We start from the raw sequence: 18991 nt of genomic DNA, 5'->3' as shown, positions 1-18991 counted from the left end.
TAAATGAGAAACTTCATGTCTCCATTTCGTTCGTGACATTAACGCATACATTTCCGAGCATGTTTGAGAAAAATAATATTTTCTACCCCGAACTCGTCCATCAATCCCTTACTTCATGGCCTCTGTAGTAATGTACTATTAAAATCTATACAAACAATATAACGCCCAAACATATGAAGTAAAATATAAATTAACGATAATTCGTGACAATTCCTTCTGATAAGAATTGTAATTTGAGCTTAATTGTAGTCACGCCTAGACTAAAGATGGTTTAGTATTACATCATTTGCCCTTAAATTAAGTTATGAATTATTGTTATTAATTTGTCCTTATCACATAATAATGATCATGAGATTTTCTGGTGCCAAGCCAACGTAATTGCAAAACAACAACATTGTTTTCAAATGCAGCGTTCATGATAGAAACACGAACCCATTGCCATATCCGACTTTCTCACGAGATCGAAGGATCCGTATAAAGATCAACACGGCATCAAAAATGTAAAGAGGCTTGCTTGAGGTCAAATATACCGGAAAGTAGCAAATTACATAACGAATAAAAAATGATGGACAAAATACACAACGTTCATTTGACATGGTCAACTTTTCTTAGAACTTGACAACTTTACAGGACTATAATGTTACTAGCTTTTGCCCGCGGCTTCGCCCGCGTGGAATTCGGTTATCGCGCGCTGTTCCCTCAGGAACTGTGCATTTTCTGGGATAAAAAGTAGCCTATGTCACTCTGGGACATAAACTAATCTTCATGCCAAAAATCACGTCGATCCGTGTCTCCGTTTCGACGTGGAAGACGGACAAACATACAAACAAAAACACAAACATACAAACACACACACTTTCGCATTTATAATATGGTATAATATATATAGTATGGATATTAGCTGTTGCCCGCGGGCCGCGATTTGCCTCTCAAACTATTGTTACTTATATCTACCTAATACCGATATTTTTTTTTATTCGACTGGATGGCAAACGAGCAAGTGGTCTCCTGATGGTAAGAGATCACCACCGCCCATAAAGATCTGCAACACCAGGTGGATACAATGGTTTCGAGGAAAGATAAATTGTCAAAACAATGTTTTGATTACACTTGCATGCATTTATTGATTTACCTTCAGAAGATTATTTTTTAAATTAGTCAGCTGACCTTTATATACGGCCGTACAAAAATCTTGCCTGCGCGATGCAGCGGTCGGGGCAGCGCCATCTAGCGGGCATTCTGCACGCTAACTTAACTTTAACCGAGTTTAACAACGCTTGGTGTTTATACACCTGGGGTATTGCAGATGCGTTGCCAACCTAGAGGCCTAAGATGGGATACCTCAAGTGCCAGTAATTTTACCAGCCGATTTAATCTAAATCAGTTCAGCGGCTTAGACGTGATGAGGTAACAAACAAACAATCAGACTTACTCTTTAATGTTAGTGGGATGGGATCTTTTGATTTATGTGATAGGGCATTTTTTTTTTACATAAAATTGATCGTGATTGATCCCTATCTCGCCTGATGTTAAGTGCAGATGAGGCCAAAGGTGTTTCTCACTGGTTCAGTAACAGCCTTCTCACTCTAGCCTTTGTATTGTGATTTAAACAATTATCACTTTTCTTTTAAGCTGTAACGTTTATTGTCACTTGTCCACCATACATTCAGACATAGCATAGATCCAATCAATACAGATAACAAACATCGTGGACAGCATTTACAAATACTGTCATACCATACTACAGCCTTGAAGAGCCCTAGGTTGTAGAGGTATTTATCCGGTTGCATAATGTACTGATTTAAGAAATCTGTAGATTTTAGTATTTTTTTCTGTTTTTCCTTTAATATTTTAGTCTAGATTTTTAACTTGTCATTATTGTGTCACTCAAATTCAGATGCTTATCAACTCCGCCTCCAACGACTACGGTTTATTGGCCCCGTTTATGTTTTTACAACTTTATTACAAATGCTTATCTGTTAAGCTTTTCACACAACGTGTTTTCTTAAATACTGATCAAGATTTACTAGATTTAAAGTTAATGTAAAGTAAATCTTGTTCTAGTTCCTGGGTAAAAATAAAACTTTATTTAGTTCCTGACTTCAGTATGTATCAATACAATACATTTGAATATTAGTTATGTGTATCCGTTGCCTAGTATATATCCATAGGACTTTACTTAAATACATATTGAACATCCAAGACCCAAGAACAAACATTCGTAGGTATTTCATACAAATATCTGCCCTGGCCCGGGACATCAAGCTTCGTAGGTAGTCCACTGGCCATCCGGTCGTCAAATTAGATCAATTTGTTCGTTACCGAAAAGCTCACATAGAAAATATATCACTGAATTTGTTTATTTAAGGGCTGAAGTTTTTATTTATAAACAAACAAATAATACATACAATAATTAACAAAAATAAATAAACATATAACTAAAACTAACTTATATACTCTAATCCTAAAAATCTATATTGACAAATATCACCCAAGTCGCTGCTATTGGGCAGGGTGGCCATAAGGCTGGCTGAGTTTCCTCGGAAAGAGCCAGCCCTGTGGTCACCAGTGGAACGGGCAAGCTTCTTTTTAAAAAAAATTAAGAGTTTTTGCTTCGGGACCCCACGGACCATAAGCGTTTCAACAGCAAAAGCCGCAAATATGAAATTGTTTGTCAGATTCTCATATTTACGGCATTTTGTTGTTTCGGCCGTTGCGGCCGCCGCACCAGCCTTCAATGATGTCTTAGCGAGATGAGACGGCACTAATGTGTCCACACATATGGCGTCCCGAAAATTGTTAGATCCATTTCCGAGATTCCGTAATAAATGAATACATTTTGATAGGTAGGTTAAATGACAGTTAAAGTTTCGATAAGTTTCCATAGGTTAAATTGAGTTTTTTTTTTATACGACTGGAAGGCAAACGAGCAAGTGGGTCTCCCGATGGTAAGAGATCACCACTGCCCATAAACATCTGCAACACCAGGGGTATTGCAGACGCGCTGCCAACCTAGAGGCCTAAGATGGGATACCTCACGTGCCAGTAATTTCACCGGCTGTCTTACTCTCCACGCCGAAACAACAATGCAAGCACTGCTGCTTCACGGCAGGATTAGCGAGCAAGATGGTGGTAGCAATCCGGGCGGACCTTGCACAAGGCCTACCACCTTCAAAAATGAGTTTAAATTAAGCTAGGTAACGCGTCAAAGTTCTGGAGTGTAACATCACGCAGTGCTTAAGAGCGTGCAAACGAAAAATTGCCCGCCCATTCACCGATTTTGGGGTTTTTCAAATGCCTTATTAATGTCTAAATGCTTACGTTTTTTAAGGAAAAACTAATGTAACATATAGATAAACTCTTGTGTCGCTTGTGTCGCACGGTGACGCACGCTGAACTTTAACCGGCTATATTATCTTCATCACTTTTTGTTTAAATAACAAAAGAAAATAATACCTGTCCAATATTTTATAATAAGTAATTTAACTGACAGACTAATTAAATTTTAAGGACACTTTTGTTGACCGAATTAATAGTCAAAATTAGAGAAAAAGAATTGGTTGTAAACAGAAGTGGGCCACTCATATACTTCGTTTTTTTAGCATTAGAAAGAAGGTAAGCGATCTTGACGTTTTGAAAAACACTTTTGAAAAATAAGCCACAGCAAATATGTAACAATTAGCAAGGATATGTGATCATTTACATTATTTTGGTATCATAAGTATTTCAATAAAAAGACTCGTCAAGATTGTTTACCCTTTTTAGGGTTCCGGAGCCAAAATGGCAAAAACGGAACCCTTATAGTTTCGCATGTCTGTCTGTCTGTCAGTCCGTCCGTCAGCGGCTTTGGTCAAGGACTATGCTAGAAAGCTGTAATTTTGCACGCATATATATGTAAATTATGCCGACAAAACGGTACAATAAAAAAATAAAAAAAAACTATGGGAGGTATTGGCGTAAAGTGGGGTTGATTTTTTTTTCTCATCCAACCCTATAGTGTGGGGTATCGTTGGTTTGCTAAGACGATCCCCCTCCCCCTTAAATTTAAACCGGTGGGTGGAAAAAATTGAAAAAAATCAGGATGATAGTAAGTAAGTGTTAGCGACGTGCTCATTAGGGTTCAGTATTATTAGTTAAGTTTTATTTTTATATTTCACATGTCAGGTAGTTTGCATGTGTGTCGGGCGATGCGCCGTTCAAACTAACGAACGGACACAAGTCAGTCGTCCTTGGCTAACCGCGCGCGGCACACACGCACTTACGCCCTTTTATAATTTTTAAATATTTGTTCTTTTGGTGTCGGTTCTTTGGAATAAACTGTTCTACGAGCTTACCTACTTCTTTGCATTTAAAATCATCCGCATCGTCTACAAGTAAGTATATCAAACTTTCAAGGAAAACTATAACGGTTAAGTTTGTTTGAGAATTATTAGTAGTTTAAGAGTAAATAGCAGCCTAAGGTACCTATAAAATATACCTAAGCTATGGAAGATTCCGTATAAAATACGAAATCCTTAGAAAAATATTACTAAACGTTTTCGTAATGGCTACGGAACCCTATTTCGGGCGTGTCCGACACGCTCTTGGCCGGTTTTCGAACGCTAAAAAAACGAAGTAAAGACGCGGGCGGGGCGGATCCAATACTTATAGCTGCTCTAGACGTAAATAGCAGTAGCTAGAGTTTACAATGATTTACATGCATAAATATTGTTATTGGTTAGTATTTTGCTTCCCAGTAGCTTCTTTTCCGAAAACATCGCAAAATTACTGATTGACTTTTATTACCATCGTGTGCCATCGTGTTATAATGGACAGGAAAATCATCATGTCACTGATACAGCTTTAATCTTTGTCAAATAGCCTCGTACGCTTTTTTTACGTATCTGCCATATAACGGGATATACATTACGCTTATCATAATCTGCAAATAACCCTAAATACAACAACAAGTCGGTACAATTTCGTGAAACTACGAGAATTTTTAAAACAAGGAAATAGGAAAATTGCCATCTTTGTTTCATTTAATCAGGCGTTACTTTGTGAAGGTCCATATCAATGAATTATAACAATTATTTTGCTCACCCGCGACCTTATGATAGCTAAGTTTATGCAACGTGTGTACAGGCAGTTCCGAAACACGTCAGTGTATTGTGGTGTGGTGGTGTGATTTGTGTGTTATTACAGTGTGGAGTGGAACACACATTTTTTTGCATAAACTATTAAGCTACTTATCATAAGGTCACGGGTGAGCAGTGAGCAAATTATTTCAGTTAATCTTTGTCTCGTTAACAGGCTTTCATCAGGTAATCTAGTAATTAGGGATGGTAGAAACTAGATGTTGATAATCCCAGATTTCTTAATAAGGAACTTTGTCAAGGGCTACCTTAACAGACTTAACAGACCTTAACAGATTTAAATACAAAAGAAGCTATTCATCTGTTTAAATTAAAAACACTAATCGTTACCGTCTGTCATCAGTATTTATCGTAATTCTTTAAGCTAGCCTTTTTAATCGGTAAATTAATTTATTTTGTATAAAATTTAGTTTGTAAATGAAAAATCGGGGTATAAAATAATATTTTATTCATTACACTCACATTTCGATCACTTGGGCTTACAACCGTTTCTTTTTGTAAACATAAAAAAAATACTTCGTTCACTACGACGGTATTTGTTTTCTATTCATTTATATTTTTGTAGTAAAATGGGGGTAACACTTTCTTTGTACCTGCCATATTTTCGAGGGAAAATACTTAAAGATGGCAACAATTTTGTATGATAATTATTTTTCATGAGAAACTAAGTCTCATTAGATTTCTACCATCCGCATCCTTGTCATACTCTACCTTATGTCTAGTTTGTATTCAGTTAACAAGTCCGTACTTATCAATTTACCTCAGCTCTTCAGCATTTTCAGATTCTCTTCATCATCATGACGAGGCTTCTCATCAATAAACCTTCCATGGTTAAAGTAGTCTTCTATCTCCTGTAGAGTTCTATCTTTCGTCTCAGGAAGAGTAAAGTACAAACCCACTAAGCTCGCTGCCATCGCAGACCCGAAAATAGCGAAGGTCCCATACACTTTAACACTTTCGAGCAACGCAGGTGTTATCTTTAAGGCAACCATCAAGCACAATGATAGTGCTAAGCCTGACATAGCCGACCCGGCTCCTCTATGTGCCACCGGGAATACCTCTCCAAGCAAAGCTAAAGGAATTGGAGTACATCCCAAGTTAGCCAGTATGAAGTACAGCATTAACATCGAAATGGGTAACCACGCCCGGTCCTTTGATATCACATCTATGGAAGCCAGGTAAAGGCAGGTACAAACGCCACTTAGTACCACCAAAGCGGCGGCTCCGCTTATGAAAAGCAGCGTTCGCCGTTTCAGCATACGAACTAATACTGAAGAAAATGTTGAACTGACTGTTGTGATTATATCTATTATTAAAGTGTAGTAAAATGATTGAGACGTGTCTCCGGTGATGCCCTCAATGATTTGCAGCGCGTACGCTGGGAAAATATGTCTTCCGCATGTCTCTAATAGTATTCCAGCGAGGAAAATAATCAGTAGTGGTTTTAAAAAGTCTTTCATAGTGAACTTTCTCATAAAGTCCAGCACAGATTTCTTAATGCTTGATTTTTCTGTTGATTCGGCGGCATGCCTCTCTTTTTGGGCTCTGATCATGCTGTCAAATTCAGTTTGAGCGTCGGCCGCATCGCCTCTCAGCCACAGCCAAGCCTTTTCACTTTGACTGAACTTCTGTCTAGCAGCCAGCCAGGCCGGGCTTTCTGGCCAGGTGCAAACGATGAAAAAAGCAAGAACATGGGGCACGATGCCAAAGATAGCCACCGTTTTCCAATGGAAGTAGTGTCCGACTATGTGGACGACTGTGTTGCCTAGACACACCGCTGCTGTCTTGAGATTTAGGAACATGCCTCGTAGTTGTGGGCTGGTGTATTCTCCGATGACGACGGCGCCGAGGGTGACGGTGGAGCCGGCGCTGATGCCGCCCGAGGATCCGGCCAACCATGAGCATGGGGATACCCGTGGCGAAGTAGATGAGGAGCCAGCCGAGGGTACCCGGGACTATGAGGAGAGCGTGGGCCAGCCGCCGTCCGCATATTTCCATCAGGAATGATGAAGCCAAAAAGCCAGGTATACTAGCTAGACCCACCAGAGACGCTGAAAGGGAAAATAAAGGTTAAATCATTTCATTTTAAGCCGCACAGTAGAATCAATAGAAGTTCCCGGTATTTTTTTTTAAGATTTTATAACCGATTTCGAACAAAGGACGATCAAGTTGACTGTATATTTTGTCGCCTGCGAACCGATTTCGACTATTAAAGTAACAAGTTTTTGCTGTACAGTACAGTATAATCACTCATTTGGAATCATGGCAGTAATTACCGTAAGACAGAAAAAGATGCCACTACTTTCTCAGCACGGTGCCGTAGCGTCTAATGTTACTAGAGATATACATAGTACATAACGGTTTTTCATCATATTTTATCGTAAAAGTTCGCATTACTCGTGCTCTCTCAATCAGCTTCAGTATCCAATCTTAGAGCTGTTTTGTTTGAAATTTGATACTAAACAATAAAGTTCCATAAGTCTTATAATGGATATGATAATGTCACTCACTTAATACAATAATTGATTGATACCTACTTCGGATGACGTCATATTTCGATTGAAATCCGGCTTTTCTCGATGGAAATACATTATGTACTATATCTAGACGTCTAGTGTCCCGTGATTTTTTATTTACCTATTGAACTGTAGTTTTTTTTTATTCAACTGGATGGCAAACGAGCAAGTGGGTCTCCTGATGATAAGAGATCACCTTTGCCCATAGACACCTGCAACACCAGGGGGATTGCAGATGCGTTGCCAACCTAGAGGCCTAAGATGGGATATCTCAAGTGCCAGTAATTTCACCGGCTGTCTTACTCTCCACGCCGAAACACAACAGTGCAAGCACTGCTGCTTCACGGCAGGATTAGCGAGCAAGATGGTGGTAGCAATCCGGGCGGACCTTGCACAAGGTCCTACCACCTGCAAAAAGTTAATTCAAGGACTCACAAAGCCACGAAGATGTCTCCAAGTCGGTGTGGATGGCGGCGCCAGGCATCTTCAGCGCCGGCAGCAGCACCGACGGGAAGCTCAGCACCATGCCCTGGCCCAACATGTTCAGGAGCACGCCTGACACTGCCCATGACTGCAACAGGCGTTCATAAAAAGGGCTTCGGCCCACACACACTTTTTCAAAATGTGCACTTGCTCAGATAAAGCACTTTTTCAGATGGTAAAGAACATGTCCCAACATGTTTAGGAGCACGCCTTGTCAGGCTCTGGGCCCTGCCCATGACTGCAACAGGCGTTGATAATGGGCTTAGGCCCACACCCACTTTTTCAAAATGTGCACTTGCTCAGATAGAGCACTTTTTCAGATGGTAAAGAACATGTCCCAACATGTTTAGGAGTACGCCTTGTCAGGCCCTGGGCCCTACCCATGACTGCAACAGGCGTTCATAAAAAGGGCTTAGGCCCACACCCACTTTTTCAAAATGTGCACTTGCTCAGATAGAGCACTTTTTCACATGGTAAAGAACATGTCCCAACATATTTAGGAGCACGCCTTGTCAGACCCTGCCCATGACTGCAACAGGCGTTCATAAAAAGGGCTTCGGCCCACACACAGTTTTTCAAAATGTGCACTTGCTCAGATAGAGCACTTTTTCAGATGGTTAAGAACATGTCCCAACATGTTTAGGAGCACGCCTTGTCAGGCCCTGCCCATGACTGCAACAGGCGTTCATAAAAAGGGCTTCGGCCCACACACACTTTTTCCAAATGTGCACTTGCTCTGATAGAGCACTTTTTCAGATGGCAAAGAATATGTTCCAACATGTTTAGGAGCACGCCTTGTCAGGCCCTGCCCATGACTGCAACAGGCGTTCATAAAAAGTGCTTCGGCCCACACACACTTTTTCAAAATGTGCACTTGCTCTGATAGAGCACTTTTTCAGATGGCAAAGAATATGTTCCAACATGTTTAGGAGCACGCCTTGTCAGGCCCTGCCCATGACTGCAACAGGCGTTCATAAAGTGCTTAGACTCAAACCCACTTTTCCGAAATGTGCACTGGCTCAGATAGAGTATGTACTTAAATAAGTAAATTAATTAAATATTTAGATGTTAAAGTTTACGATTCCATTTATGATTTGAAAAGTTCCAATAGTTTTCCCATTTCGGATGTACAATAATACCATAGTAATGCTACATTGGTTTTAGTATTCTTTACAAAAATATTTGTTATCACTCGTACATTAAAAATTTATTAAGTACCTACCTTAGTAGTTTTATTTTTATATTTTGCGCCATCTAGTGATTTTATAAAAAAACAGGTAAATAAACTTCTATCCCGTTTGCATTGGTATTCTTTTTCAGTAAGTTACTATAGGGTGGTCTATCTTTATAATTATAATGTAGACCGTAGATTTTTTTATATTACTTCATTTTCGTAAATGCTCATTATTTTCTATCATAAATAAGTAAACAAATTTCCGATAAATATCTACAACTCGTTTTTGTAAGACATTGTAAATACAAAATTACCTGCGATGCCTAATAAAAAAGTAAATTAAATGAAACAGGCAGGCAAAAATAACAAACATCCCAAATGGTTTTCTATTGATTGTTAAAACATTAACACTAGACGAATGACCTCACAAACACAAACACTGACAGGATTTTATTTAGGTACTTAACAAATGGCTATTTGAGTTGTACCCTAATTGGCTCCCCTATTTCGAAAATTAATAATTTCTTGAGGACAATATTTTGCGAGAATCAGTTGATAAGTGCGACTTATAGAGGAGAACAGACGGACCCCCTGATAGACGCTTCGCGCTCGCTTCATCAAAAATATTTAAACATGTAGCACTTCTTAAATACCAAAATATACTTGGGACTTGACTCTTTTTTTCGATTTAAAATTAAAACGATGGTTGATGGTTTTTAGTCATAGAAATGAAAGGGTAGATACTACCACAAGTAAGTACAACTAAAGAAGAACAACCTTATTAATACCACAGGTATTCCCCCCCCCCCGTTACCAAACCACCAAATTAATAAAATAATTAATAAATTAATTGTCACCAAATTATTAAATATTATTGATATGTATGTTAGTCTGTAAGGTATTTCTTGTATGGGCCAAGTTGTCCGAAAGAAATGAATTTACTATTATTATAAATTGGAGGAGGACAATCTTACCAAAAATATTGAAAATTAATTTTTTTACGAGTAGGTATTTTTGGAGCCACATTTTTTGTAATTTATTTTATAACTTTGACAGCTATAATTTTAAAACCCCAGTAATTTGCCGTACACATTTTTTTACCCGCCTGCCAGAAAGAAGGTTATGTTTCTACACGTTTAATTTGCATGTTGTTTACTTTCTAAACTTTAAAAAAAGCTACGCACCTGTTTTACAAACGGCGAGAACATTTTAACTAAACTTTCATGCTTCCTCTAAACGCCCGAAGCGGAATGGTTTCAGGCGCTATCAATTTTCGGGATGAAGTAAAGATACTTATCATTTATTGTCTTAAAAACACGGAGATAAATAAAACGAGAGTTAATCGGAGGGCCGCGGGCGACGACGACTAAGTCTAAGTATCTGTTAGATTCTGACGGCTTCTTTAGAGCGACGTGTTACCTACATTAATTAGCAGCCGATAAATGGTTTTAGAATTACATTAATAGTAGATTGTTCAAAGAGCGAGGGTGGCTATAGTTCGAGTGTCATTATGGTTGTTTAGTCTCGCGTTGAACACTCTACTTTTTCACTTTGAATGCGAGGAAAACAAACAACGTTCTGTTCAAAATTACAATATTACTTTTTAAAAACGAACGCTCGACTAATGGACATCTGTTCAAAATTCAAATAGCAAAAAATATTGTTACGCGATTTTTTCTTTTTTTTTATGTTTTTGAAGTGACGCTTTAAATGCGAGCATATTTAGCCAACAGTTTCAAAATTCAAAACTATTTATTTATTTAAACAATGAATTTTTACATAAAAAACACATATAAAATTAAGGGCTTCCTCTTCCAAAGGCAGCGCAGCGCGGGGCATTGTGCCTAACTAAACTATTTTAAAACTGATTGGATTATGCATAATAAAATGAACTAATCCTTATATAGGGTCACTTCTAAGACGTAATACAAAACCAATGTTTTAAATACGTCTCCCTTATACTAAGTGAAAGTAAATATTTAGGCTAAAACACGTTTAAGGTGTAACAGCAGAATAAGCACCGCGTCTCTATCTTCCCAGGTTGTAAATCAGAAGAGTTATCAAATGTTAAAACAAACTTCATTTAAAAACTTCAAAATAGGAGGTTCTGTTTTTGTCTACGGATATATTAATTACTACGACAATTGATGTCCGATACGATAATTATTTTTTTGTACTGCATTGGTTCCATTTGACGTAATCGATTCGGCAATTATATTTACATTAATTTGAAGTTGAAGTAATTTTAAGAATAAAGTTAAGTATTGTCTGAGAATTTAATTGTAATCTACCAGGTATTGCTAGTCATGGGCGTTTGTTTGAAGTTTTTCTACTCAATCTATCTATTAATGAGTGAAATGTTTCTGGTATTGTAAATTTGAATAAAACAGAGATAAAAGTTTGTGATACTTGTACTGGATACAACATTACGGGAAAAAAATCACAAGATCTGTTCCAACTCTCAGTAAACTTATACTCGTAAGCGATTGGATTGAAAGTAAAATAGTAAGTTTATCCGTTGCTTGGTACTTTAGGATAAAACTGGATAGAAGATCCACAATACTTCTACAACTAAGAGCCATATTTTAATAATAAACACTAACTTGTATGTTAATTTTATTTCCGCTTTAGCTAATACATCAATTTTAATCGTATTTAGTAGATTAATTAGTTTAAGTGAGTACCTAAAAGAAAATATAATTAGATATTCACCATAATATAAATATCTCTAAATAGTTCGAGACTTCCTTATTAACTCCTTATATAGGTGTTTCAGTTTCTGATAATTGTTTACCTCGCTTTGCTGCTCAATTTGCTTTAGGCGTTTATAATATAAATAAAGATAGCTTAAACAAGGAATACTTATAAATTGAAAAACGGGTCAAGCTTTGTCACATGAAGGGAGAGGGAGTTCTCGACACATACAGTTGCTCAACTCAATTGCTCAGTGAGCTATGCTGGGAGTTTCTCTACGGCAGGACCTCCCAACCAGGGCGGCACGCCCCCCTAGGAGGGCATAGAGAAATAAATATCAGGGGGGGCGTAATAGGTTCGTTTGCATTTCAGATAAAGAAAAATATTTAGGTAGATAGTACGTGGCGTAGGTAAATTAACTGTCCCGAACTTAACTTAAGGGGGGCATGAAAATATCCCTACAGAGTCTTACATCAAAGTCGTAAAATGTCCAGCAGGACTACTACGAAACTCGAAACTCGAAGTTCGTATCGTACCGTCCCTCTTGCTCTCGTATTAAATAGTATAAGTGTCAGAGGGACCGCTCGACACGAGCTTCGAGTTTCGTAGTAGCCCCGCGTTATGCTATTTTTCGTTTGGGGAGGCTCGGCGAAATAAAAGTTATCAACCTACCTATGAGATTGAATGAGAAATTAGGAGATATGTCACAAAAGAGGGTCATGATCATAGCCAAGCGAATTAGCTTGTTGAAGTGGCAATGGGCAGGCATTTAGCAGAGAAAAGAGAGGATTTTCCAACGTAAATTTAAAAAAAAAAACTATTCCCTAGAGAATAAAAAGGAGCTTTAGTCCCGACATGCAGAGACTAAAGTAACATTTTAAGAGCATGAAAAGTTAAAATTATATTATGGTCAGCACTGTTTAAATCGGTTATCAATTAAAAATTGATAATGCCTGATTAATATAACGTGGCTGATATTATCTAGTGAGTAAATATATAAACTGGCTGAAGGAATGCGGTCTCAGTCAATTGTTGTAACAATGGCGAAAAAGACTGCTTGGATCACACCCTACAAGAAACAGGTTCGTTTTTTTTTATAAATAGTACCTAATAAATGCCTTAGCATAATATCGTGGTCGTGGTCATACAGCGCGCATATAGCACGGAGAACAGATTTCCGTCGGCGCCGATATATTCTCGATTGGAGATTGCGGATCGGCAAGCGCAGCGTAGGACGTCCACCTGCACCAACGAGATGGACGGATGACCTGGGTTCACGAGGCTGCTTCCAGCCGAAGCAACTGGAGGTCAAGTTAAAAATTGGTTAGGTTATTATCTTAGAAAAAGCTCCTAATCCTAAAAACGTCGCTCTTCTTCCAGTGTTTCGTGACAGCAGGAGTATGCCTGAACATGTCATCTCAAGGAGTCGTGGTGGGGTATGCTGCTATCCTGCTGCCGCAGTTGAAACGTCCCGGCTCCGAGATCCCCATTGATGATTCCAGTGGCTCTTGGATTGGTGAGTTCTTGGACTTCTTGGTCATCATCTAGGTTATAGCAATCAGGAAAACAGTATTATCATCGAAATTCTTATTTATCTGCTGTTTTTGAAACGACTCCGGCTATTAGTGGTGGATATTAGGTTTGAGCTACAATTCGTTAAAATCTAATTTGTTAAATTAATATAGTATTACTAGCTTTTGCCAGTGGCTTCGCTCGCGCAGAATTAGTATGTAGTTTAAAACGTTTTGATCCCACAGGAACCACACATTATTTTGGGATACAATCTTTGATGAATTACTTATAATACAATACAATGACTCTTTATTGTACACCAGAAAAAAAAATGTCTATAATGTTAATCCAGGATACCTGAACCTTGTACGCCAAATTTCATCCTATTCCATATATCCATTCAGTAGTTTTTAGTAGTATCAAACACCCGCCAGACCCAGACATCCACCATTCAAACTTCGCGTTTATAATATTATTTAGTAAGATAAGAAGATCAGATTAGTAAGATAAAGAATTCTAAACTACTTGTTGGTTGCCTAAGTTTGCCTTTCATACTCCGCCATGACCGCCATGCTGTATTCCTTTAATGAGACAAAATCCTTTTTCTTTCAGCTTCAATCATGGGTTTCACTTTAGTCGCCGGCAACTTCATCGTCCCCCTCATCATGGCAAACTACGGCAGAAAAACAGCCAATATCATCTCGATTATACCCATGCTCATCGGATGGTTTGGTATTGTCTTCGCTGGTAGTGTGGAAGTCATGCTCTTTGCCAGGGCCCTCCAAGGACTAGCCATGGGCATGAGCTCTTCCATTGGACCAGTACTCATCGGAGAATACGCCAGCCCTAAAAACCGGGGCGCTTTCTTGATGCTAATGTCTATAGCCATCGGTATCGGTGTTCTTGGAGTCCATACTATGGGATCTTTCATGACCTGGCAGCACACAGCTTTAATCTGTGCTATCGTAGTGTTCATGGATTTACTAATAGTAATATACTCACCAGAAACTCCGAGCTGGCTGGCTGATCAAGGACGATACGATGAAAGCAGGAAAGTATTCAGATGGCTAAGAGGCGACGGCGAAGAAGAAGAATTGCAGAGGATTGTACAGACCAGTGTTATGGTCAGAGAGTCTAAAGCTGAAATAAGTTCATCGGAAACGTTAGTTAAGAAAATTAGAAGGAACATAGCATATTTCAGAATGACGATAGCGAAAAAAGAATTTCACAAGCCAATTTTCATTATGATACATATTTATACTTTCGGACAGTGGTCTGGTGCTAACATTCTAGCTACATATACTAGCTTAGTGTTTGAAAACGTAATCGGACCGGGTTCGAATGTCGCTCTACTGCTGATAACTCTAGGCATACAAAGAGTGATTTCCAACACGTCTGCTTTGATAGTCATCAGAAAAATGAAGAGGCGATCAATGTTGCTCGCAACCGGATGTATTAACATATTCGCATATTTATCCCAGGCCGCGTATTCTTACGCAAAAGAGCACGATATGCTTCCCTTCGATCATCCAATGATAGGTGTAGTATTGATCCATATCCATATGTTTTCGATAGCAACGGGTACCATACCCTTGCCCTTGGTTTTAGCTGGAGAGTTGTTTCCTCTTGAATTCAGGAGTTTGGCTGGTGGCATCAGTGTATTGTTCTTCTCAGGTAACACGTTTATCACCATAAAGACATTTACTTACCTGTCCTCAACGCTCGGACTCTACGGAGCGTATTGTCTCTACGCGGCAGTAGTTTGCTACAGCCTGGTGGTAGCCTTGATGTTCTTGCCTGAAACCAAAGACCGGACGCTGCAGGATATTGAGGATGAGTTCAGGGGAAGAGCTTTGTCTCCTGAAGAGGTGAAAGCCACACAGTCCCTGACGTCGCTGAAATTTAATAACCTTGATCGGCGGTGCAGCAGTCCCATGTTATAAGTAGCTAGAAATGAAGAATCTATCGCTAATAATTAGGAGTAATGTATCCAATTAGTGTCTAATGACAGATAAATTTGTACGATTTGCGAGAATGAGGCCTAGTCCAGGCTCAGGCCTGGACCTTCCATGTTTGGTCAACTCAACACAACATAACATCCACCGGTATTTTTTTTCAGTCCAGTAGTGACTATGACACCATTTTTTTTAAAATTTCAAATAGCTGGCAAACGAGCATGCGGGTCACCTGATGGTACGTGATCACCGCTGCCCGTGTACACCTACAGCACTATTAGGACTGCGGGTGCGTTGCCGGCCTGAAAGGGGGGCTAAAGGGGGAGCGGGGAGGGGGGAGGGAGATGGGAGTTGGGCCTCCGGATCTCCCACTCACCGTACGAAACAGTAGCAAAACTACTATTTCACGCCGGTATTCTGTTTCTGTGGGAGTGTGGTACTAACCCGGTCGAGCCGGCCCATAATGCAGCCAGCAAGCGGTTACAGTAAAGCGCTTACAGTAAGCCTACCACACTAATAGGTATAAGTTTGTTGATAAAGTTCAATTATTTTTAAATATAATTAAATGTTATTTTAGCGATATGTACTTTTAGATGTACCTTAGTTTAATGTATTTATTGATAGCCTTGCTTTGAAATTAAAATTGCATGATTTTTCGAATAAAAGGTACGTGAATTGACTACCCACAGGACAGGCTTTGCATATTGTAAGAGCCAGTGTAATTGAAACAGCTACATATCCGAAATAGATACTGAATATTATACTTAAAGTTAATCCAAAGAACCACTATTAAAAAAAATAACAAAAAAAAAATGGAACCAACTACAAAAACCTTGAAAATAATTTTCTACTAGTTTGAAGTTGGTGCCTCAGCACGAGCCAGGATTGGAACTATAGTCGTCTACCTTACCTACATAATTATATATATTGGGCTTCAATCACTTCTGCTGGCTCCTGCTGAGACACCGATGTCCTTTAGAACGATAAAAGAATTTTGAAATTCGGCCCACAATTGGCGGAGTTATCGCGTAACAAACATACAGACTAATTGAGAACCTCCTCATTTTTTTAAGTCGGTTGAAAATAAATTAAGTAATCGGAACAATATTAAAGTTTAAAGCTTGTGATTGACTATGTTAACAATAAATGTAGATACTTAATTAAAGAGTAAGAGTTTTGATCGTATTGTTTTTGTGTCATAATACACAGGAAGGATTGTATAAAGTTTTTCCGTATTTTGTCAGGAAAGTTCGTATTTATAGTAAAGTAGCTTTTGCCCGTGGCTTCGCTCGCGTTAAATTTGGAGTAAAAATTAACATACAATTACTTTCTGCGATCCTTTTTTTCGTGTTTTGATTGTTTTTTGTCTTACTTACTTCTACCTATCCTGCGGGAATTTTGCATTTCCCAAAGAAGAGTAATCTATCTATTCCAATCAGCAATAGTGCAGCTTTATATTAGTGGAAGAATTTTTAAAATCAGCTCTGAAGTTGAATTCAGTTTTTTTCTATCCCATGGGAATTTTGGATTTTCCGAAAAAAAGTGGCCTATGTCAATCGAGGATAGTCAATTATATCATATGAAAGAATTTTTAAAAGCAGTGCCAAAGTTGAATTTACTTATTTCTATCCCGCGGGAATTTTCATTTTCTCGGAAAAACGTATCCTATGTCAATCAGGAATACTGTAGCTTACTTTTGGTGAAAGAACTTTTAAAATCAGACCCGAAGTTGAATTCACTTATTTCTATCCCGCGGGAATTTTGCATTTTCCCGAAGAAGAGTAGTCTATACTAATGAGGAATAGTGTAGCTTACTAACGGTGAAAGAATTTTTAAAATCGGCTCAATAGTTTCAGAGATTCGACTACAAACTAAGAAGCGAAAAAAGTTTAGATATTTCCCTATCCCGTCGGAATTTCGAAAAATCATTTCTTAGTGCGCGTCTACATCTGTTAAGGAATATATATTCCAAATTTCAAGTTTCTAGCCCCAGCGGTTTGGGATGTGCGTTGATCTATAAGTCAGTCAGTCAGTCAGTCGGTCAGTTTCTTTTTTTATATATATAGAAGAGGACAAGTAGGGTCACTAGGAACAAAAGAACATCGCGCGGCTTAAATGTGTTCGCGCCGGTTGGCGCCGGTACGCACGCACCCGCCGCACGCACACACACTGATAATGAGGGCTATCGCGAATGAATTCGCCACTAGAGGCGCTAGTGTAGCGTGAGGTCTCCGAAATGTCAAATCTCATAGTTTTTGAGTGAGCTACGCGGGTTTATTTTTAATTAGAAAATTTTTGTGAATATTTTGTAATACCTGAATTTAATTATGGCAAATATGCGTTCCGGGGCAATGAATGTCTGTGTTTTGAGCCAATTTTGTCTTTCGGAAACCTTTGTCCTCCCTTTTTTCCGAACAAAACGGGGACTATGCAACACTGTGGCATGCTCGATATTTTATGGTACGGTTTTAAGGTGTATTAAATATGATTTTAATCTAAACTTTGTTTTAACGCCCGTAATAACAGACTTTGAAAGCCATACTTAAAAACCTCACGCAACAGTGCGCCATCTAGTGAGACAAAAAACGATAGCCCTCATTTAAGGAGGATTAAGTTTTCTTTATTCAAGGCTGCGCTGCCGTCGGTGCCGTACGTTACGATTTTAGCTCGCTCGTCTTGCGCTCGCTTCGCAAGATGATCACCTTTTACGTTCGCGTACACGTACTTACGTATTTTTACTATGGTATTTATCATGCTCTCTCAACTAGCGTACTGAAGCTAGTTAAAAAAGCAAGAGAACGAAATATCCGACAAAATACAATCGAAAAACATTATCCACTAGATCTATAGTATGCTGAACATAAAGGCCTGTATAAAAATTTAGAGCAAAATTGACGTTACAGTTATAACACTGTAGGTAGGTAGTCGTTTCTTTTTGATTAAATAATCGCTTTTCCTGAGCCGCTGAGCTGCGTTTGCGCAGACAGTTTTCGCAGGCATTCGCGGAATAGTGACACCTTGACGATTTTGTCGAAAATAGCTTAATATCTGTACTTAATACGGCAAAGCACTTTCTTACCACATTAACAAATAAATTGACCACCAAGGAAAACATCGTGAGGAAACCTGCAAAAACCTGCGAAGTAATTCAATGGTGCTTGTGAAGTTCCCAATCCGCACTGGACCCGCGTGGGAACTATGGTCCAAGCCCTCTTGTTCTGAGAGGAGCCCTGTGCCCAGCAGTGGGACGTATATATAGGCTGGGATGGATGGATTTATATACCTACACAATGTTTATAATAAATATCATATATGTTATTACAAAAACGAAGAGAAAATAGAACTAAAACTACAAATTATTGTAAGCCTAAAAACCTACATAATAATATATTTACAAAAACAAACATCTAGATTTATATAAACATTTTAATACAACAACGCCTACTTTGCATTATTCACATCAATTAAATACGTCAACAATAAATCAGTAGCTTCATCGTACGACACACTTTTAATTACTGA

The 18991-nt window shown here is 38.6% G+C and overlaps 1 protein-coding gene and 1 pseudogene across 1 annotated transcript; one reads left to right on the top strand and one right to left on the bottom strand.

The window, feature by feature from the left end:
• Positions 1 to 5566: 5566 nt before the first annotated feature.
• LOC141438698 (facilitated trehalose transporter Tret1-like) lies at positions 5567 to 10726 on the bottom strand (annotated as a pseudogene).
• Positions 10727 to 12812: 2086 nt separating this feature from the next.
• On the top strand, positions 12813 to 15775 carry LOC141438680 (facilitated trehalose transporter Tret1-like). The gene is made up of 3 exons (XM_074102574.1): positions 12813 to 13084; positions 13383 to 13518; positions 14127 to 15775. Exons 1-3 carry the CDS (start codon positions 13016 to 13018, stop codon positions 15455 to 15457), a joined length of 1536 nt encoding a protein of 511 aa, XP_073958675.1. The 5' UTR covers positions 12813 to 13015; the 3' UTR covers positions 15458 to 15775.
• Positions 15776 to 18991: the final 3216 nt, after the last annotated feature.

The sequence above is a fragment of the Choristoneura fumiferana genome, chromosome 19, assembly GCF_025370935.1.
Source record: "Choristoneura fumiferana chromosome 19, NRCan_CFum_1, whole genome shotgun sequence".
Lineage (NCBI taxonomy): Eukaryota > Metazoa > Arthropoda > Insecta > Lepidoptera > Tortricidae > Choristoneura > Choristoneura fumiferana.
The sequence above is the reverse complement of the archived record's forward strand: the minus strand, read 5'-3'. Positions and strand labels throughout refer to the sequence as shown.